Source organism: Oryctolagus cuniculus, chromosome 3, assembly GCF_964237555.1.
Source record: "Oryctolagus cuniculus chromosome 3, mOryCun1.1, whole genome shotgun sequence".
Taxonomy (NCBI): Eukaryota; Metazoa; Chordata; class Mammalia; order Lagomorpha; family Leporidae; genus Oryctolagus; species Oryctolagus cuniculus.
In genome coordinates, this window is record NC_091434.1 from 153,150,509 (window position 1) to 153,173,194 (window position 22,686).

A 22,686-nucleotide genomic window follows, 5' to 3' on the forward strand; every position below is an offset into this window, starting at 1 on the left:
TTCCACACGATGCAGGGACCCAAGGACTTGGGCCATCTTCCACTGCTTTCCCAGGCCATAACAGAGAGCTGTATCAGAAGTGGAGCAGCTGGTACTCGAACCGGCACCCACATGGAGTGCCGGCACTGCAGGCAGTGGCTTCACCTGCTATGCCACAGCGCTGGCACCGATCATTAATATTATTACGGAAAGTATTGCTAAATATAAAGCCTTGTCCAGGACTTGAAACCTAATAAGTTTCCTACCAATGTAGAGCTTTTTCAAGTTATTCTGAAGATCTCTCCTTAAGATAATTTTAATATGACCAAATAACCATTTTTTCAGTTCTACTAATGAAGATATCTAAACAGAAAAAATTTAGAATATATCTATAAACCCTTCTAATATCAATCTTCCTTCTCAGAATTTAAATTTCATTTACAATTGATTAGCTTTTTTAAAAAAAAAGATTATTTATTTATTTGAAAGCGCAACGAGAGAGGGGAAGAGAAAGAGAATGTGCATGTGTGTGTGAGAGAGACAGAAATAGAGATCTTTTATTCACTGGTTCACTCCCTAAATGACTGCAACAGCTAGATCTGGACTAGACCAAAACCAGGAACATGGATCTCCATCCTGGTGGCAAGGTGGCCAAGGCCCATGGACTTGGGCCATCATCTACTGCCTTCCCTAAGCACATTAATAAGGAGCTGGATCGGAAGTGGAGCAGCCAGGACTTGAATTAGCATTCTGATAATGGATACTGGTGTCTCAAGTGGTGGCGTAATCAGCTGGACCACAATGCCAGTTCCTTAACTTCTTCTTAAAAGCTATAATTAATTACTATTGAAATTCTCTGACTCAGCATGTTAATTATATGATAACTGGAGTATAGATAAATACTCCAGAAATCATTCACTTTTTTCTGTACTAAGCCCTAACCATGTAGAAATTAAAATGTAAAATAAGTGTTCAACTCAAAATAACAACAGACTATAAAGTATTTAGGGATAAATCTAATAGGAAATTTATAGGACATTTATGAAAAAAATAAACTCTCCTTAAAGAATCTAAAATTAAATTTAAATTAATGGATAATGATTTTTAATAAAAATTAGCATTTTAAAAATGTAAACACTATCCAGAATTATGTATATTTCAGTAAGGTTATTTTTAGAATTTAGTTAAACTTAAATTTCATATGGAGAGAAAATATTTAAAAAGTACAGAAAGCTGGCGCCATGGCTCGCTTGGCTAATCCTCCACCTGCAGCACTGGCACCCCGGATTCTAGTCCCGGTTGCTCCTCTTTCAGTCCAGCTCTCTGCTGTGGCCCGGGAAGGCAGTGGAGGATGACCCAGGTGCTTGGGCCCTGCACCCGCATGAGAGACCTGGAGGGGGCACCTGGCTTCTGGCTTCTGGCTTCGGACCGCAGCGGCCGTAGCAGCCATTTGTGGGGTGAACCAACGGAAGGAAGACCTTTCTCTCTGTCTCTCTCTCTTACTCTCTAACTCTGCCTGTCAAAAAATTAAAAAAAAAAATACTGCAGAATGCATGCTGCGTAGGCAGGTGTCTTGATTGGAATCCTGGCTCCGTATATCCATTGACTGTGTTTGGCTGTTCATCTTTTCCAATCTTCAGTTTCCTTATATTTAAATAAATGGAATAGAACAGTTGATACATATAAAGTTCTTAAAACAGTTCTTAACAAGTAAGCACTGAATATGTGTTAGCTTTTCTTATTGTTTATATTATTATTGTGAATATTGTTTTTATGTGGGAGACTAAATGACCAAAAAGCCTAAATATTTGTGAATAAGAATTAGACTTTGTTGGGGCTGGCATGTGGAGGGTTAAACCACCTCCTACAGCACTGGCATCTCATATGGGCAACAGTTCAAGTCCCGGCTGCTCCACTTCCAATCCAGCTCCCTGCTAATGCTCCTGAAAAAGCAGAGAAAGATGGCTTAAGTGCTTGGGCCCCTACATCTATGTGAAAGACCTGGAAGAAGTTCCTGGCTCCTGGCTTCGGCCTGGCCCAGCCCCTGCTATTGTAGCCATTTTGGGAATGAACCATCAGATGGAAGATCTTTTTCTCCCTCTTGTGGTCTGTATCTATGCCTTTTGAATAAACAAATATAAAAAAAATAGATTTTGTCAAATACTAAATCATTAAAAAACCACAGCACAAAAAACATGAAGCAGTATTTTAGTATGGGAATTAAAAAAATAGGTCAGAGGAACCAGAGAACCCAGAAATAGATCTTAGTAAGTATGAGAATATTATATATGACATGAATTCAATGGAAATTATCTATTTAATAAACCATTCCTGTTACCTGATTAAAAGAAAGGAAGATTATGTTCTTATTGAATTGACAAATAAAAATGTGAATTATGCCTTGGATAAAATTTTTAATTAAAGAAATGATGGAGGGTGAAATCCAAAATCTTACATTTCCTGTCCAGTCTGTTCCTGACTGCAAAAACTTGATAAAATGAACCCAAACACAGAATTGCCTTGAAGGTTGCTTGTATCAGTCAATCTACTTACTTATTATGTTATTCTGATGTTGGCTCATCAAGAAGGTTACTGTTGTGTTGATTACTAAAATATTTATGTATCTAACTAAGTATTTTTCATTCGGTAGTATATTTGTCTTCAGCAGAAGATGCAAGAATTTAAAAATATTTCTGTTTGTTTTTACTGCCAAAATGTGTTAGTAGAAATTTCAAGTCAACAACTATTCACAGTTCTAAAAGAAAGATAAAATTCTTAGAAAAAAGAAGATAGAGAACCTGCCTCCCCTCCTTCAGCTTATATATATATATGTGTGTGTGTGTGTGTGTGTGTGTAATATGTATATATAATATATAAACACAAATGTTTATGTATATATAAAATAAGGTAATTGGATATATAGAAGTAGTATAGAACAGTAGAACATTGTAGAATGAAATGAACTGGCCGTCTCCAGAGTGGTGGTGGTGTTCAGAAGGTGTGGGAGGAAATCAGATCCTCTCTGGGAAGGAACAGCATCTCTGCCTTTACCTTACCCTTAAGATCCTGACTTGGGGCTGGCATTATGGTATAGCAGGTGAAGCTGTTACCTGTGACACTGGCATCCCATACAGGCACCAGTTTACGTCCCAGCTGCTGTGCTTCCGATCCAGCCCTCTGCTAATGGCCTGTTAAAGCAGTAGATGATGGCTTAAGTGTTTGTGCCCCTGCCACTCATGTGGGAGACCTGGATGAAGCTCCTGCTTCTAGCTTCAACCTGACCGAGACCTGGCTATTATGGCCATTTGGAAAGTGAACTAGCGGGTGCAAGATTCTCTCTCTCTCTCTCTCTCTCTCTCTTTCTCCTCCCTTCTCTGTAACTATCTTTCAAGTAAATGAATAAAATATTAAAAGGAAAAGATAGTACAAGATCATCTAAAGCAGAATCCTGACTTTTGTTTAAAAGTTCCCTACATGTTTAATTTCAACAACAGTACATCTGGCAAGGCCAAACCAACATGGGACTTGAACCCAAGGCCTCTGAGTCCAATTACAGTACCTTTTCTGGGCTCTTCTCTTGCACATTCCTTACAATATATGCTGATAAAGACCATGGATCTCCTTTTCTGTCCATGGGAGAATAGGGCACCTTAGCACATTGAGTGAATGCTTGACTCAAGGCCAGTGGAAAAGAGGCTTCCTATAGAACACTGGGAAATATGTCATTATAAAATGTCAGGAGTTGCCAGTACTGGGATGTATGAAGGGTTTTCAGTAAGTTCATGGAAGATACATATTATGAGAAAACTGTACATGGGTTTCAGAATTTTTTTTGCACCAAAAAGAAACTTATTTTTTTAAATCCCTTTTCGATGAGTTTTTTGAAGGACCCCTATGTTATGGACCAGTCTAAATTCAGTTCAAATTTTTACAGCTGTGAAAGGAAGATACTGTTGCCTTCTTAAAGGACAATGGCAGATGGAGAAAGGAGGCAAGGGAGGCCCAGAGACTTGTCTGAGCTGTGTTTGGTCCAGTTAGAAGTAGAGGCTGGGTTGGAAAACAGGCCACTTTGCTCTTGGTCAGTATTGCTGCTCATTTTTCTATTTTGTTTGAAGTTTTATTTTAGAATTAAAATGATTCCACTTAGATTGTCATGTTTTCCATTGCTTTGCTTTTGTTTTTTTAAAATATTTATTTGAAAAGCATAATGACAGAAGGGAGAAAAAGAGAGACAGCAATAGAGGGAGGGAGGAAGAAAGAAAGGAAGGAACAAACGGAGAGAGAGAGGGAGCTCTTCCATCTGCTGGTTCACTCCCCTAATACCCATAATTGCCAGGGCTGGGTCAAGCAGAAACTCCATCCAGGTCTCACCTGGGTGGCAGGGACCCAGTATTTGGGCCATTGTCTTCTACCTTCCCAGAAAGCTGAATTGAAAGCAGAGTAGCTGGGATTTGAACTACCCATATATGAACTACACACACACACACACACACACACACACATATAATTTCAATTCTTTTTTAAAATTTTATTGAAGTTACACAAGTTTCAGGTATTTCATATAGACAGATCTAGGAACATAGTGATAGTTTAGTGGGAATGTAGACATAGGCTATATACAATAATTAAATGGAAAAATTACCATTTCGCCCATATATAGTAAATTTTAAAGTGATCACTATACTATAGTAGTATAACATTCTTAACTATTGGTTGTATTTGGTGAATTGCTTTTTAAGTACAATTTCCTTGAATTACATTCTTAGCTCACTTTATGAAACACAAACTATTTGACTCAATTTTGGGTTAGAGGAATTGAGTCACAGAGCTGTTGAGTAACAGATTTCACAGTCAGCCGACAGCCAGGGGTTCAAATTCTGGGTCTCCTGTTATCCAAGTCAGTATTCCAGCTTGGGTGCTTATTGAGCAACCACTACAAGCACAGTTTATGTGACATCCCGTAGTGCTCAAAGTGGGTATCACGGATGTAATCCACGTTTCTATTCTCCAGTGATTCCAGAGCAAGGATGCTTGGATGCAGTTCTTCGTGGCATTTCCCTAGCTTATGCACAACCTGGACGCTCTCCCAAGCATGGGGGAAGGCCTCACACTGAGAAATCCCATTCTCTCTAAACCAGGCCAAAGAAAAAGAGTGTTGCAGGCCCTATCTCTCATCAGGTGTTCTCCCAGGCTGGCGTGGCACACTCGAGCTGCAGGCCCTGGCATGCTGGCTGAGAGTGCTGAAAAGACCTGGCCCTGAGGCTGGTTACAGGTGCATTGCTAGAGTGCTCAGGATGATACTGCTTTACACATGAGAAGGACCAGAGTAACCTTGGATGATCGACGTGGACAGAGCAACATGATGCCAAGAGATCTCGCAGTTCTCTTCCCTGAATCTCTCAATTTTAAAACAGGTTTTCTCCTTTCCCTCAGCCAGCCTCAAATTAGAAGTTGGAGATCAAGAAGACTACAGGTGGTGCTCTTTCTGGTCCTTTTAGGGGGAACTTGATGTTGTTCCATTTGATCTGAGCATGTAAAGATTGAGCTCACATGAATATTTTCTGACTTTTTCCTCTAATATTTTGTTTCACCCTATTCATATAGGAAAGATGGAAGAGAATACTTTTTATTTTCCTTCCTCCTATTTGCTTTACTTGTTTAAAATATACATATTACAGCATCCTAAGAGAGAAAATCTGAAGCAGCCTTTTATTTATCCTATCTGTAATAAAATTGCATGTGTGATCTTTGGACATTTAAATTCAGGGGTACTTATTAAAATGTAGCCTGCACTTCATTAACTTCTGTTTTTGTTTTTAATCTCCTTCTTCACTTTCTTTGTCTCTTTCATTCTGCCAGTATTTTCTTGCTTTTTTTTTTTTTCAGGTGTCTACATCTCCTGACAATGATTTCTTTTCCAGTCTTCTTTTTGTATGCCCTTTGTATAGCTTTCTTCATTTTCTTTTCTTGCAAATACCTCTTTATAACCTAAAATCTGACTGATCTCATTTCCCCTTGTCTTTCTTCCTTTCTTCTTTAATTACATAAATTTTGAATTAGAATTATGTGAATTCTTGTAAATTTATAATCCAGTCCCTAGATTTAACTGTTATGATCATAAAATTCAAGGTAACTACTTACATGTGCAAATTTAAAAAAAAAATTTAAAATTTCAACTGACAACTAATATGATATTGAGTTCAAATTTGAGAAAAAGGAAAAATAGTAATAATCCTAGCAGCTTCTATCTTTTTAATAATCGATTAGAAAATTTGCAAAATTCTACAAAAGCCTGAATTTTGTCTATCTATTTGTATAGGGGAAATCATTTTTTCTTCAATTGATTTTAGTTTTTCAACAGAGAGTGGGATTTGGGGGATGGAAATATGAGGCAGGAGAGAAAAATACACTTGTGAGCTGTCTTGCTAATTGCCAGTATACTGATGGAGATAAAAGAGTTTTTGTTTGTTTGTTTGAGGGTTGAGGTGTGTTAAAAAGATTACCACCTATTCTTATAGTCTCAGTTCAAACTCCATGTCTTCTTGAATACATTTTGCAACATTGTGTAGACACTTCTATTTTCTGTACAATTAATTTACCAATTAATTATGTACTGTTTTAGCATCTGTCTTAAAATGGTTAATTCAGTCTTTGGAATGTGATTTAACGTTTTCCAGGAGTGTGGCTTGCCTTGTAAATTAGACTAACAATGCCTGGGAGTCTAGGATTATTTCTTATAGACTCTAATTTTCTCTTAGAAAACCTAGATTGGTTGTTGCCAAATTTGTTAACTGGGTGAAGGAATGACTTATGTGGCAAAGAGGTGACAGGAGGGGTCAAGTGATTGGGGAGAGGAATGGAATGCAGAGGCTGCATGAGGAAGGGTTTAACTGGGTGGGCAGGTATGAAGATCCTGCAGGGGGTGTGAACAGCATTACTTAGTTTCTCTTATTAGGAGGTTTATAAACTTCAGGAGATTTCCTTTCAGAAGTGCATTTAAATTGGAAGGAAATGTACAGTAGTGTGTCAGTTTGGGTTTGTATGATGGGCCTGTGGGTGACCTTGTTATATTTCCATATCCATAAATATTCAAATATTTTACTTTTAGGTATTGGATTTAATGACCATGAATGACATTTTAAAAATTCAGGAAAAATTTAGTTCTAAAATGTTAACAATGTTATTTTGGCCAAATGAATTAATGACATTTGAAATAATAAAAATGCAATGTTGAAAATTTTAAATGTGCTTAAAGAGCATATATATAATAATGTTTGAAAGAAAATGTACCTTTGAAATTCATCTGCAACATACCAAAATGCCTCTCTAATTTTCTATTTTGATAATAGGACATCTCCAAGTTTACAGAGAAAGACAATACAGTTCTTGGAGAAGGTGGAATTACTCTGAGTGGAGGTCAACGAGCAAGAATTTCTTTAGCAAGGTGAGTATCTGATTATTGGTCTACCAAGCATTTGCTGTAACTATCATGCATGTGAAAATTATAGACATTTCTCTATTGCTGTGGTATCTGTTTCCAGAATTTTAAAAATTCTTGGAGTTTTATGGTCAGTGGGTTGAGAATCACTTTTAAGAACCATAGAGAATGATACAGTATTCAGGTTTGGTAAATATGATGGCTTTTCAAAAACACATTACCCTTATTTTGATATGTATATACTATATACTTGCCTTCCTTATGCTGCGGTTTATGACAAACAGAAAACCTAGGGATTCTACATAGAATAAGGAAAGGCAAGATGTAAATTTCTGTGAATTCCATCACTCACCTCTACCCTCTACAATGTACTTATCTGCTTGGGGCTTATGTTTATGCTTCTTGGTTTATACAAACATACATTATCCAAATTTTCACTATAATTAATTCTATGATTAAATGGCAAGGCACATGATATCAATTAGCTTAAAGTCTGTAGTCTATAAAGTAAAATAAATAAGACAAGCACATCTGACATTATGGGGCTAAGAGATTTGTTGGTCAAGACATTCTTGTTCCAAGCATTGAGAAACTGTCAGAGAAGTAGAGATCGTTAACCTGTGTCAAGAGAAAGGTATGTCGTTAATCTGTAACTTTTAGTGAAAAAAAAAATATTGGTCATGTGGGATGTCAAATATTTCTGAAGTGTTGTTGGAACAAAATTCTTCTCATTGTGTTGCCATAGTTGTAAAGAAGAAATCACATGTATTGATGTTTTGGCTCTTTTTCCTTCTAACTCCTACTTCCAAATTGCTAGACAGGAATCTAATGGAGTACCTACAGTTGCTTTGTATTATTCTGGTGTGTGTGTGTGTGTGTGTGAGAGAGAGAGAGAGAGAGAGAGAGAGAGAGAGAACAGAAGTAAGAACTGATGGAGGAGGAAGACTTTGAGGGTATAATTTATGGGCTACATTAGCTCTTGTCTGTCTTCAAAAACAATTTATACTACAAAAATTCTTTTAGATTTCACTTTGGTTTTTTGCCACATGTGCTTTTTTGTGACTTCTCTTAACCATGTGCTGGTTGATGACAGTTTTCTTCTTATAAAAGGATCAAGAATTACCTATATAGATGTGTATAAATTAACTATATAATATAGGTAGTTTTGAAAATTTTTAAAGATTTATTTTATTTATTTGAAAGACAGAGTTACAGAGAGAGGTAGAGACAGAGAGAGAGGTCTTCCATCTGCTGGTTCACTCTCCAGATGGCCACAACGTCCGGAACTGTGCCAATCCGAAGCCAGGAGCCAGGAGCTCCTGCAGGGGCCCAAGGACATGGGCCATCTTCTACTGCTTTCCCAGGCCACAGCAGAGAGCTGGATTGGAAGAGGAGCAGCCGAGACTAGAACCAGCGCTTCAGGCCAGGGCTTTAACCTGCTGTGCCACAGCGCCAGCCCCTAAATAAGTAGTTAAGATGGAGTCAGATTATTAATAATCACACCCAAAAATTTGAAAGGTTATGAAGAAATCATCATATTTACATTCATGTGGGATCTATATCTTCATTCTATTACTGTTCTAAGATCAATTCAATAGCGATTTTATTTTTAACTTATAAAGTAAAACAATATGAGTATAAATCCATACTCCCCTTACTTGGAACTTTATGAATATGATGTTGAGATTATAAGGAGCAAAATACAGTATCAATTATATAGCCATGACAGAGCCACTATCCATTTTTATGTAAATTAATACTTTGAGAAACATTTAGAAGATAATTTTCGGGAATAAGTAGTTAGCCTAGAAGTTTAGCATCCACATCCCACATCAGAGTGCCTGAGTTTGATCCCCAGCTATGGTTGCTGACAGTAGCTTCCCACTGTAGAAGACTGAGAGACAGTGGTGATGGCTCCAGTAGTTGGGTTCCTGCCACCCGTGAGAGACCTGGATTGCATTCCTAGGCCAGCCCTGACCCAGCCCTGGCCACTACAAGTATTTGGGGAGTGAACCAACAAATGGAAACTCTCTCTCTCTCTCTCCCTGCTTGTTAATTTTTTTAATTTAATAAGGAATTTAACATAAGTGCTACAATTTATTTGCTGAAATTTTACAGTTAGAAATACTGTTTTTTGTTTTCCCACCTAAATTCAAGATTTTTCAAGGCGGAGACGAATGTTTGCCATTATAGTGCCAGCACATAGCATGTGCTTGGCTCCAAATAGATAGTATTGTTAAGAGAATTTTTAAGGTATTATTTTAAATTTTATCATATAGGACAATCCAATGTGTGACTTTTGATAGCTTATGCTGCTTACAATTAGCACAATCACTTTAATGGTTCTTGGAGTGTTGCGAAAAGCCACAAAGCCGTGGGTGCCACAGCTCACTTGGCTAATCCTCCGCCTGCAGCGGTTCTAGTCCCGGTTGGGGTGCCAGATTCTGTCCCAGTTGCTCCTCTTCCAGTGCAGCTCTCTGCTGTGGCCCGGGAAGGTAGTGGAGGATGGCCCAAGTGCTTGGGCCCTGCACCCGCATGGGAGACCAGGAGGAAGCACCTGATTCCTGGCTTCGGATCGGCGCACGTAGCAGCCATTTGGGGGTGAACCAACGGAAGGAAGACTTTTCTCTTTGTCTCTCTCTCTTTCTCACTGTCTAAATCTGCCTGTCCCCCCCCCCAAAAAAAAGAAAAAGGAAAAAGAAAACAAAAAGGCCACAAAGCCATCTGTATCTTGTCTCTCCATTTCTCATTTCAAGTCATCTACACCATGAAAGTCACATACGTGAAAGATGTTTCTAACAATACTGTTTATGCGTTGTGTTGACAACGGTGTTATTTCAGTGAGTGAATGTGGTGACCACACTGAAGTGAATGTAGTTACTGTTTAAAAAAGAAATGCATCCATACTGAATGACATGGGATACATGGAGGAAAGCTAATTCAATTTGTGTTTTCATTTTAGAGCAGTATACAAAGATGCTGATTTGTACCTATTGGACTCTCCTTTTGGATATCTAGATGTCTTAACAGAAAAAGAAATATTTGAGAGGTATGTTTTTGAATTTATTTACTTATAATGCTCATGACAAAAGAAGGAATGACTATGCCATAGTAGCCTGCATTATTACTTCTTGAGAAATACGTCCACCATTATTTAGACTGTGTGGCAGCAAATAGCATGGCACCTACTCAAATCTAAGCTCACTGTCATGGCCAAGGTTGAAGGTACTGTCCATGAACACCTTATGCTTTACCAACTTCTTCCACTGCTGTACTGTTATATAACAAACTCTTATCTATGTAGTTGTTAAACTAGTATTGTCTCATTACACGTCTTGTATTATTTAGATTGGTTATTATACTTAAAATGTTTGCTTCCTCTTTTGTGTGTGTTAGTATGTTATTCTGTCTCCTTCTTGGAGACCGAACTTCTGAAGGAACCACACTGGCTGAATGGTTTAATGTTCACTGTTGGTAAATGTTCAGACCAATCATTTACCCCAAAACCTCCTGGGAGACCTCCTCCTCAGTCACACCAAACTTAACATCTGCATTTTCTTGGAGTTCCATGAGGGTTCAATGTCTGTGAAGTTCCTAAGAGGAACAGTTGTTTATATGACTCGATTTCAAAGTTGGAAAATGATTTCACGGAACATAAAGTCATTTATTAAGAGAGAAGTCATTATACTCTTGTATAAATAAAGATTTTAAGCAATGAGAATGTATATGCCTGTGTGTATAAAATGACTGCATTATTTCTAGAAGTACTTTTTCTAAAATTTTTGCTTCTAGAAGAAAATGTTTATTAGTAGGGGGTCAGCTTTTTATATGCAATTCTGTTATTGTTGTTAACTAATCATACTAATTTTAAGGTAAGATCTTGAGAACTAAATTAGTGGTGAACCTAAAATTTAAAAGGAAATTAAAGGAAAATGTAAAGAACAAGAAAGTTCTGACATGTTAGGTGATATGTGAAATAGAGACCTCCAGGGACCTTAATGATAACCTCATAATTCCCTCATTTTCTAGGTAAATAATATAAGACACAGAGGATAAATGATTTGCTTGGTCAAAATTTTACGTGATCTCAGAACAGTAGTTTCATTCTAGAGCTAACATACAACTTTATAATGCGGTATGCTAGTTCATGCAGTAATTATTAAAGGGGCACTCAATTAATTACTATAGAATGTTTACCACAGAGGATGAATCATTTTAAGAGCAATAATAAAATGGAATGATAATGATTTTATACAAACACAAATAAAATGCTAACATAAAATACATGTATTATTTATAATGAAATACTTATGAAATTGAGATTTTCTATCTTTTTATATTCTTAAAGCTGTGTCTGTAAATTGATGGCCAACAAAACTAGAATTTTGGTCACTTCTAAAATGGAACATTTAAAGAAAGCTGACAAAATATTAATTTTACATGAAGGCAGCAGCTATTTTTATGGTACTTTTTCTGAACTCCAAAGTCTACGGCCGGATTTTAGCTCAAAGCTCATGGGATATGATTCTTTTGACCAGTTTAGTGCAGAAAGAAGAAATTCAATCCTAACTGAGACCTTACGGCGTTTCTCATTAGAAGGAGATGCTAGCATCTCCTGGAATGATACCAGAAAACAATCTTTTAAACAGAATGGAGAGTTGGGGGAAAAACGGAAGAACTCTATTCTCAATCCAGTCAACTCTATGAGAAAATTTTCTATTGTACCAAAAACTCCTTTACAAATGAATGGCATTGAAGAAGATTCGGACGCATCCATAGAGCGGAGGCTGTCCTTGGTTCCAGATTCAGAACAGGGAGAGGCGATTCTACCTCGAAGCAACATGATCAACACTGGCCCCATGCTGCAGGGCTGCAGGAGGCAGTCGGTTCTGAACCTGATGACACACTCGGTCAGCCAAGGTCCCAGCATTTACAGAAGGACAACCACATCCGCACGAAAAATGTCTCTGGCCCCTCAGACAAACTTGACTGAAATGGACATATATTCAAGACGGTTATCTCAAGAAAGTGGCTTGGAAATTAGTGAAGAGATTAATGAAGAAGACTTAAAGGTATGTATAAAGTATTAGTATAAAGTATTCCCCCAATAGGATGCAGTTGAGTGGATTGTAGTATGTGATATATAGCAAAACTTACTCAGATAATTAGATTAAGATGAAGTTTATTATGAGATTTTGGAAAGTCTAAAGTCTGTAAATTATGTAAGTAGCTTCAAAATTTAAAACAATTAGCTATTTCTTTTCCTTAAAATATATTTTAAATCAGAGTAAGGGTGTGCTAGTGGATCTTTTAATGTGAAAATCATCTCTATACATTGGGAAGCAGCTGCTTTAATACCACCTTGCACTCTTGTCAGATGAGGTAGAGTAAAAATAAATCTGTAAACAAATATTAGCTTCGGTTATTTAAAGAGCAGTCTCTCAATATATCTGTGCAGAGGTGGCCTACATGCATGTGATGTAAGTAAGCATGTAATCTCTAGACAGGACCAATTCACTTTCTAGCTTATTCATCAGTGTTGCCTGAGTTTAGTTAGTGTGGGCTTTTTGATCTTTCTAATTTGGTTTATACATTGGGTTTCTGAAAAGATTTCTTTTAGAGTATGTGAAACCCTACATCTACAAATGCTAATCTTTAGATAAAAGTACTGCTTTGAGAAATGGAATGCTTTTATTCTTAAAACAGGAAGCAATATACAAGAGGAGGGTTTTTGTTACTGTTGTTTTTTACTTGGAAAATTAAGTGCCTTTAGTGAAATCAACACAGACAGAGTTGTAATGAATCGCTATGTGTAATAGCATAGATTATCTAAGAGTACTGTGCCCTTTGGCAAGTTGTGAGTCATTTGACATCTCTTGACCAACATTTCCTTCTTTGTAAAATGAAAAAAGAACAAAAGATGATCCCTAAAATACATACTTTCAGTATTCCTGTCATCTGTATGGTTTAATATCAATCTAAATGGATTTCACAAACCTGAGTCTATAAATTTGTTGTAAGAGTGATCCTTTGATTAAAATAGTTTCTATTTAGTTTTTTTTTAATTTTGTTTAATTGGTGACTGTCAATTTTCTTTTCTTTCTTTTTTTTTTTTAAGATGTATTTATTTATTTGAAAATCAAAGTTACACACAGAGAGAAGGAGAGGCAGAGAGAAAGAGGTCTTCCATCTGCTGGTTCACTCCCCAATTGGCCACAATGGCCAGAGCTGCACCGATCCAAAGCCAGGAGTCAGGATCTTCTCGATCTCCCGTGCAGGTGCAGGGGCTCAAGGACTTGGGCCATCTTCTACTGCTTTCCCAGGCATAGCAGAGAACTGGATTGAAGTGGAGCTGCAGGGACTCAAACCAGCACCTGTATGGGATGCTGGCACTGCAGATGGCAGCTTTACCCATTATGCCACAGTGCCGGCCCCAAGATAGTTTCTGTTTCATAGATTGATTTCTATCCCAAGTGGGATAATCTTAGTCCCTATGACTATCCTAAGGTGTCTATCATCATCCTCATTTACAGATGAGTAAACTAAAGTTCAGAGAATTCCAGTCATCTACCTGGATTGAAGTAGTTTCTGGGATGTCAGTGATAGACTTAGATTCAAATTTAGGCCTCTTTGTCTCCAAAACCTGATTCCTGGACACATGCAACCTACACACCCTTCTACATAATTCTCATGCTTCCTCTATGAATTTGGTTGACTTATTGAAAAACACAACTATCTTTCCCTTTGGACTATCCAAAATCTTTTTTGCTCCCTAAACTTTTGTATGATATTTGCCAAATTGCACATGAAGACTTCTAGGATAATAGGATTAGAATTATGTAATTTAAGTCACAGCCAGGAATCCTAGGCTACTGAGGAATGTGCAAATAGTAGTTGGTTTTCAATCTTTGGAAGATCTCTTCAGCTAGCAAAATTCCAAACTCTGCTTGCCTCTGAACCCCCAAAGAAACAAATTAAATCAAGGGGAGCTCCAGGGAACTTCGTCTTAGTGGTATCATTCTAGGAAGCATTATAATAGTAAAATTGTCCAACAATAATACACTGATGGAACTAATGATATACTTTTAGAGTTTTGGAAAACTCTGGTGTTTCTTTCAAAGAGCTGTATTGCTCCTGTGGACATTATACTGGTTATGGGGTGACATCACATATTGCATTCATAATGGTTTATATTTGTTAAAATTTGCTTAGCTTCAAATAGTGTTATTTTATTTTCACACATTCAAAATCAAACAGCAGTGGTGGGTGGTGGTATGAAATGAGATTATCTCATTGTAATAGCTGTGATTTTTTTTTCAGGAATGCTTTATTGATGATGTGGACAGCATACCTACAGTGACCACATGGAATACATACCTTCGGTATATTACTGTCCACAGGAGCTTGATTTTTGTGCTAATTTGGTGCATAGTTATTTTTCTAGCTGAGGTAAGAATATCATGTTGTAAGAATATTACTGTGATTGCAAGTTAAATTAAGAGCACACATGTGTACAGACATATAAATGTGTATATGTACACATACATGTGACTGTATGTAAGCTTATAGTATATAATGACGTGGTTTAAAAAATACCTCTTAGCTTTTAGAAAGCAACAAATGGAATAGTTAATGATAATTTATTATTTAATCATAGCATATAAAAAAGTTTAAATAGAATTAATACATACGAAGAGGTTTTTTTAGAAAATAGATTTTCTTATGTGTATATTTTTGAATTTTAAAAATTTATTGACCAGCGTCTCAGCTCACTAGGCTAATCCTCTGCCTGTGGCGCCGGGTTCTAGTCCCGGTTGGGGCACCATATTCTCTCCCAGTTGCTCCTCTTCCAGTCCAGCTCTCTGCTGTGGCCCAGGAAGGCAGTGGAGGATGGCCCAAGTGCTTGGGCCCTGCACCCGCATGGGAGACCAGGAGAAGCACATGGCTCCTGGCTTCGGATCGGCGCAACACGCTGGCCGTGGTAGCCATTTGGGGGGTGAACCAACGGAAGGAAGGTCTTTCTCTCTGTCTCTCTCTCTCTCACTGTCTAATTCTGCCTGTCAAAAAAAAAAAAAAAAGACAATTTATTTAAAAGGCAGAGAGAGAGAGAGAGAGAGAGAGAGAGAAAGAGAGATCTGCTGGCTCACAACAAAGGCTGGAGCAAGCTGAAGCCAGAAGCCCAGAGCCCAGTTTGGATCTCCCATGTGGGTGGCAGGGATCCAAGTACTTGAGCCATCATGTGCTGCCTCCCAAGGTGTACATTGGCAGGAAGTTGGATTGAACGCAATGGAGCTGGTACTTCAGTGTTACTCAGAAATGGATTAAGCAGCAGCTTAACCCACTGTGCTGCAATACCCATTCCAACTATGTATGTTTGAGGTCTATCATATAATATGATATACCTTGAATACCTATAAGCATATGGTAAAATGTTACTATAGTGAAATAAAGTTTCATATCTATCATCTTAACATAGTTACCAAATTTGTGTGTGTGTGTGATAAGAGCAGCTAAAATCTACTCATTAATATGAATCCTATATACCTTACAATTTTATTGCCTATAATCCTCATATTACACATTAGATCTCTAGCTATGAGCAGTTTTTGATATACTGATTCAAAATTTTGAAACAGAAGGCATTTGTATGGATTGAAATTAAACACTGAGAATAATTTTTGCTAAATTTTAAATATAACTGACTAGCTATTGCATTATTTAATAGGCAGATAGTGACTCTTCAAATGAGTGTTTCTTCACAAAATGAGATAAATATATGTTAGGGGCTTAGGAAATATTTGAAACAACACTTTCAGAGATTCAAATCTGCTACTTGAGGCTAGCACTTGGCTCTGTTGTTGAGCTGTTGATTGGGACGTCTCTGTACCATTTCACATTGCCTAGGTTCAGTGCACTTTGTGGCTTCTGATTTCAGCTTCCTGCTGATGGAGACTCTAGGACCCAGCAGTGATGGTTTGAGTACTTGGGTCTCTGCTACCCACTTGAGAGCCCTGGATTTTGTTTGTAGCTTTCATCTTTGGCCTGGCCCAGTCCTGGCTGTTGCAGGCATTTGGGGAGTGAACCAGCCTATAGGAGCATGGTCACTTTTGGCCTCTCTCTCAAAAAAAAAAAAAAAAAAAAAATCACCCACGTGCTTACAGAAATGTTGTTTTCAGTGGCATCTGCATGGGTTCTCTGCCTTGCCTTTGCTGTCCTTCACCTTGTCAGGTGGGAAAAAACCAAGTGGAATGCAAATAGCACAGAACACTGTAAGTTCAATTCCACATGAACTCAAAAGGTTCCTGAAACTGGGTGGTGGATGGAGCTGGCTAAGGGACCTGGCAGGGTAGAGCAGTGAGTGAAATGGCTGAAGCTGAGAGGAGAGCATTTGCTCCTGCTTGTCCAGAGGGAACCACTGCAGCTCAGCACCAGTCGAGGACTTGCCATGAGTGAATCTGGGTTCAGTTTTGACAGATCTTCTTATTTATCAAGGTAGGACAGAAATCCACATTTTTTTTGGTAAATTTTCCCATTTTCAATTGTGGGTGATTGGTTAAGCAAAAACCAGCAAATGATCACAATGTAGACACAACTAAAACCATCTGTGGGCTGGATTCAGCCTGTGAATAATAATTCCAGGTATCTGTTCCAGGGGACACCTTGGGTGTGTCCCAATATAGAGTCTAAATGTAACCTAATATCCCATGATGTCTCCAGGAAAGAAATGACAGAGGTGAGGAACCGCTTCTTCTGAAACAAATAGAAGTGGACAAATAACCAAAGCCCATAGTCGGAACTATACACTTTTCCTACTGTTAGGTAGTTTCTAACCTCAATTAAGAAGGCTCATAAAGTCTCATCACTCCTCCATAATCATGTAAGATGGTGTTCAGTATCTAAAGGTATTAGCAGAAAATTTAACATATTACTGCACCAAATAACTGCTGGTTTCCATTTGGCCCTTGAGATTTCATTATATCTTTTCTTTTGCCATGTTGTCTTAAATTAACAAGCCAAATGGAGGCTTAGTGCAAGATGCAGGGCAGTAGGGTGCTCACTCTGAAACTAGCCTGCCCTGGGTGTGAGTTCAACTCTGTCTTATTAACACTGTGAAGCTGAGCAAGTTGATTAATCTGACACTCAATTTCTTCCTCCAAACAATGGAGATTGTAATAGTACCAGCTTCATAGGCCATTTTCTTGGTAAAGAGACATCAAGGTAATTAAGTACTTTGTGCAGGGCTTGGTATACAGTAAGTAAAGCTAGCTTCAGCTATCATAAATATGCTTAATTCCATATAATTAACCCTACAGCTGTAGGTAGTTTAAGGTGAACAAGTCCATAACAGTGATATGATGAACATTTTAATGATTCGTTTTATACTTTTACGAAACTTTGAGGTTGGGTAATTTGACACACTCTTGTATGAGTAATAATATTGCATTGAAATGTATTTCACATTTACCTCATTAATCTTTTCCATTCATGCCAAATGACTAACATTAATGAGAATGAAACAGCCTATGCCCCATTTAATCTCAACCAACCCTTCGTAATTGTGAATCCTTTGACCCTGAACGTGGAAAGATAAAATTACTTGATTATCTTTATGTAGAAAAAAAGGGTCTTAATGTGGCAGTGATTTATAATAATTTATAGCATGGTTATCTCATGCAACTCTGAAAAATTGAAATTAGGCATCTTTCAGCATGGTGTATAATTCATTAATTAATGTGTTGAGTTGCTGTACATGTGTACATTATTAGCTCAATCAAGAAGTCAATGGTCTTTGTCATCAGGCAAGAAACTAAATTACAGCAGCAGATGTTAATGCTGTTTAATGATCCATTATTAGTTGAACTCGCAATTATTGTAAAAATTATCTTTTTAATAGTCAAAATAACTGATAATGCCATCTTCAGGCCAGAAATAATCTGATATATTAAGAGCCTTTTGGCCAGTGTCCTAGAGGCATTGCCAATTAACTGGCATGAAAAATTCTAAACAACAAAACCTTGATAGTAAAAGAAATATAGTAATTTAAAAAATTATATGCACAGTTATGCAGCTAAATCATTCATGAGTGTTCATAATTCTGTTGCCTTCTTTGAATCAAACTTTATATATATTTTTTTCTTTTAGACTATGCTCCTTAGTAAAATGTGTCCATTTCTCATTACCTTTGAAATATATCATTGGTATTTGACATCATGGGACAGGTGCTAATTCAGGATGAGAGTTTAATTCCTTTGAAGCCCATTTAGAGCCTCATACTAGTGATCACAGAACCTAAAGAAAGATTAAGATATATTTCTTTCTCCATGATAGTGATTTATCTATTTTTAGTTTTAATAATGGTCACATTTCAATTTTTATATTTATGTTTTACAGAATAAGTCCAATATCTTTCCTTTTGCAATATGAAATAGGCCATTCTTTGGGGCTTGGTATTGTAGTGTGGCTGGTTAAGTCACCGCCTTTTATACTGACATCCCATCTGAGTACCTGTTTGAGTCCAGGCTGCTCCACTTCTGATCCAGCTCCCTGCTAATGCACCTAGGAAAGCAGCATAAGATGGCCTAATTCCTTGGGCCCTGCCCCTATGTGGGAGATCCCTACAAAACTCCTGGCTCCTGGCTTGGGCCTGGCTCAACCCCAGCTATTGTGGCCACTTGGGAAATGAACCAGCAGATAGAAGATCTGTGTCTCTCTCTCTTTGTAATTCTGCCTTTCAAATAAATAAATAAATCATTTTTAAAAATAGCCTTTTCTTCAAAGCTGCTAAACTGAAAAAATAAATTACTCTGTCTGGTTTATTCACTTATCATTAGTGTGTCATTTTGAGAAAGGAGCTAGTCTCTCATTATACTTTTGTACCATTTTATCTGTTATAAAGGAATATCCTATGAGATACTATCACTAAGCAAGTGGAATGTGACATTTCTGTTATGTTGGTCTTTCTAGTGTACCTGCTAGCCAGTACATCACTGACTAGATAACAAAGGAACGCAAATAATAGATTAGGAGACATTTCCCTAGTTTTTTTTGTAACTGATTTTGATTGGTGTATCTGAAGTCTGTTTGTTAGTGAGGAACCCCTGTGTGACTTTATACCATTGGTAAACTGGGGTTGTAGTTTACTCTTATAACATCACTGCTATTCCTGAATGATAGTAATACTTTTAAGGTGGCTTTACTTAACCACTGGTCTGTGTGTTTTTGGACCATAATTTGACCTGGAAATCATTTTGCTATCTGTGTTAAGTATACTATGGACTATGTGATGTGGAATGCCATTTAAAACTGTGAGGAAATGAAAAGTTAAGATCTTACTTCTTTTCCACTGAATATTCTAGGATTGTCACTTAATCACAAATTGTATGAACTTTGTATCCACAAAGCATTTTGGAAATGAAATGATAGAACTTACTTACTCAATTGTTTCTATCTACCTCAAATATTTTTAATATAGCTGTTACGTCAAGTCCTTAAAAATGTTTTTGTTCCAGTCATTCCATGTGGATTGAGTCAGAGAACCACTGTATATTATGATGACTAACCCAGTTCTTTAGAAAACTGCTTTGGTTATTTGTTCTACTAGTAAAGATTATAAAATAGACATTTCTAAGCTTTACTCACATTAAGCAAATTTTGGGAATGACAACATTATTGACACTCTTACAATGAGAACAAAAGGGGAATATAATAACCAGAGTGGGGTCTGGTGCTATGTTCAGCAGGTTAAGCCACTGTCTGCAACAGCAGCATCCCATATGGATGTGAGTTTGCATCCCAGCTGCTCCACTTCTGATCCAGCTTCTTATTAATGTGCCTGGGAAAGCAGTGGAAGATGGCCCAAGTCCTTGGGCACTGCACCCGTGTGGGAGACCCAGAAGAATCTTCTGGCTCCCAGCTTTGGCCTGACCCAGCCCTGGCCATTGTGGTCATTTGGAGAGTGAACTGGTAGATGAAAAATTTCTCTCTCTCTGTAACTCTGACTTTCAAATAAAATAAATAAATCTTAAAAAAAAAAAACCTCATGAAAAAACAAAAGTGACTCAGACGTATACCCTTATATAGGATCTTGAGTACTTTGATACTTCTTAAGAAATTGAAAGACATTTATACTCAAACAAAGAGGTTATTGCTTGGTTTCTTGTCATTTTGAATTTACTTAAATTTTAAGGAAACCAGGATAGTTTTTACTGAGACAATACGGGGAAGCTATGAGTATAATGATGAAAATATAATTAAAACCATTGTACTTATATCTGAATATATATGTGAATCTGAGTATATATAAATTCACTTATATGTCAACTAAAACTTACACACCCTTTTAAAATACAATACTTCAGAATGCAGTTTCTTAATTAATGCTAAATGTTCTCCATGTTTTTGATATGATACTCTTAAATACTTAAATTCAAATATGAAATAAGACATGTAGATATCTTATTTCAAGTACACTTGCTTCTTTCCTATTTACTTTTATTCTGTATGTTCATTTCCAAAATTATTTTACTCACAATGCCTTATTTTTCTCTTTCATTCCCTGGTTAAAATTATTGCTGGGCTAATTATTTAATTTAAGGGCCATTTCTAGTATCACAACTGTGATGGTACCAACACAAAATTAAATTTGTCCACAAGATTTATAATAAGGAATGCTGAATTGGATTAGAACAGAGTACAGATGATTTAAATGTCAAAGAGCTACAAAAATCATAGTTGTTAAAATTTTTTTTGTTTGTTTAGATATAATTATAGGGCCGGCGCTGTGGCTCACTAGGCTAATCTTCCGTCTGCAGCGCCAGCACCCAGGGGTTCTAGTCTTAATTGGGGCACCGGTTCTGTCCTGGTTGCTCCTCTTCCGGTGCAGCTCTCTGCTGTGGCCCAGGAAGGTAGTGGAGGATGGCCCAAGTGCTTGGGCCCTGCACCCGCATGGGAGACCAGGAGAAGCACATGGCTCCTGGCTTCGGATCAGTGCAGCGTGCTGGCCGTAGCGGCCATTTGGGGGTGAACCAACGGAAGGAAGACCTTTCTTTCTGTCTGTCTCTCTCTCACTAACTCTGCCTGCCCCCCCCCAAGATATAATTATAGAACATTTAATCTTTAGCCAAATATTTCCACCTGGAGAAGACCCTCTGCCTTAAGTAATTCTAGTGCCAAAAATGTATATTTTAACCTGAATATACCTTATCTTTACTCATAAGCTGTGAGGTTGCTCAGCGTTTAAAACTTTAATTGACTTTCACAAATATTAATCTCACCTTTTCTCAGAGGTATTAATCTTCCATGAGCATTGCCTGGCAAATGAAATTATTTATGGCAAGAATAGAGGTTAATTATCTGCCAGCAGGCTCTTTGTTTCTTTATTTTAAAAAACCCCTTATTTTAAAATTTAAACAGCTGTACTTGTAGCTTTCCTATGAGGGTCAATGAATAGGCTCTATTGAATGAAGGAAAAGATCCGTGAAATGTTTACTTCAGTGAAAACTGAATTCCATCAACTGAATGTGTTCTCACCACAAGTAGTGGTGCTTGGAACAATGACTGTAGCTGCTGGATTGAAGGAAAAAATGAAACTGTGTCCTTTGATGTTGTTTATGGTAAATTTAGAGGTGGGTGTTGGAGGAATAGGAAAAAATGTTAGAAGAAAATAACTGTGTTGTTCCATTCCAGGTGGCTGCCTCCTTGGTTGTGTTGTGGCTATTTGGAAAGTGAGTATTCCCTGCATTGTTATGGATTGTGTTTATTTCCATTTATTTTTTTGTCTTGTAAAATATTGTAATATTCACTATTTTTCATCTCCCTCCAGTATTGTGGTAGTGGAAAAACGAGTTATGGTCCTTCCACTATATCCATGTGGGTTTGGTCTCAGGGACTCCCCTGCAGATGTCAAGAAATCCATAGATGCTAAAGTTCCTTGTATAAGATGGCATAGTATTTGCATGTAACTTGTGTAAATCTTCCATGTACTTTAAATCGCCTTTAAACCACTTTAAGTGCATAATACAATGTTAATGCTATGTAACTATCTGTTACATTATATTGCTTAGAGAAGAATGAAAAAAAAGAAGTTTGTACTTGTCCAACACAAAAACATTTGTCCATATGTTGATCTGTAGCTGGATTCATGGATGTGGAACATGTGGATGGGGAGGGCCAACTGTATTTGGTTTCAGTCATGAGCATTACAGCACCCAGGTGTGTTCTTTTTCCATAAGATGCAATAAGAATATTTGAAACAACATTAAACATTTAGT

General features: G+C 37.3%; 1 protein-coding gene across 9 annotated transcripts in view; it reads left to right on the forward strand.

The window, feature by feature from the left end:
• Positions 1 to 22,686, forward strand: part of CFTR (CF transmembrane conductance regulator) — a 260,245-nt gene that overhangs the window by 168,743 nt on the left and 68,816 nt on the right. For all 9 annotated transcript variants that reach the window (XM_051847977.2, XM_051847981.2, XM_051847974.2 and 6 more), the window contains 5 exon segments: positions 7,329 to 7,423; positions 10,380 to 10,466; positions 11,766 to 12,489; positions 14,738 to 14,866; positions 22,103 to 22,140. In XM_051847977.2, coding sequence (XP_051703937.1) covers positions 7,329 to 7,423; positions 10,380 to 10,466; positions 11,766 to 12,489; positions 14,738 to 14,866; positions 22,103 to 22,140 — 1,073 coding nt within the window.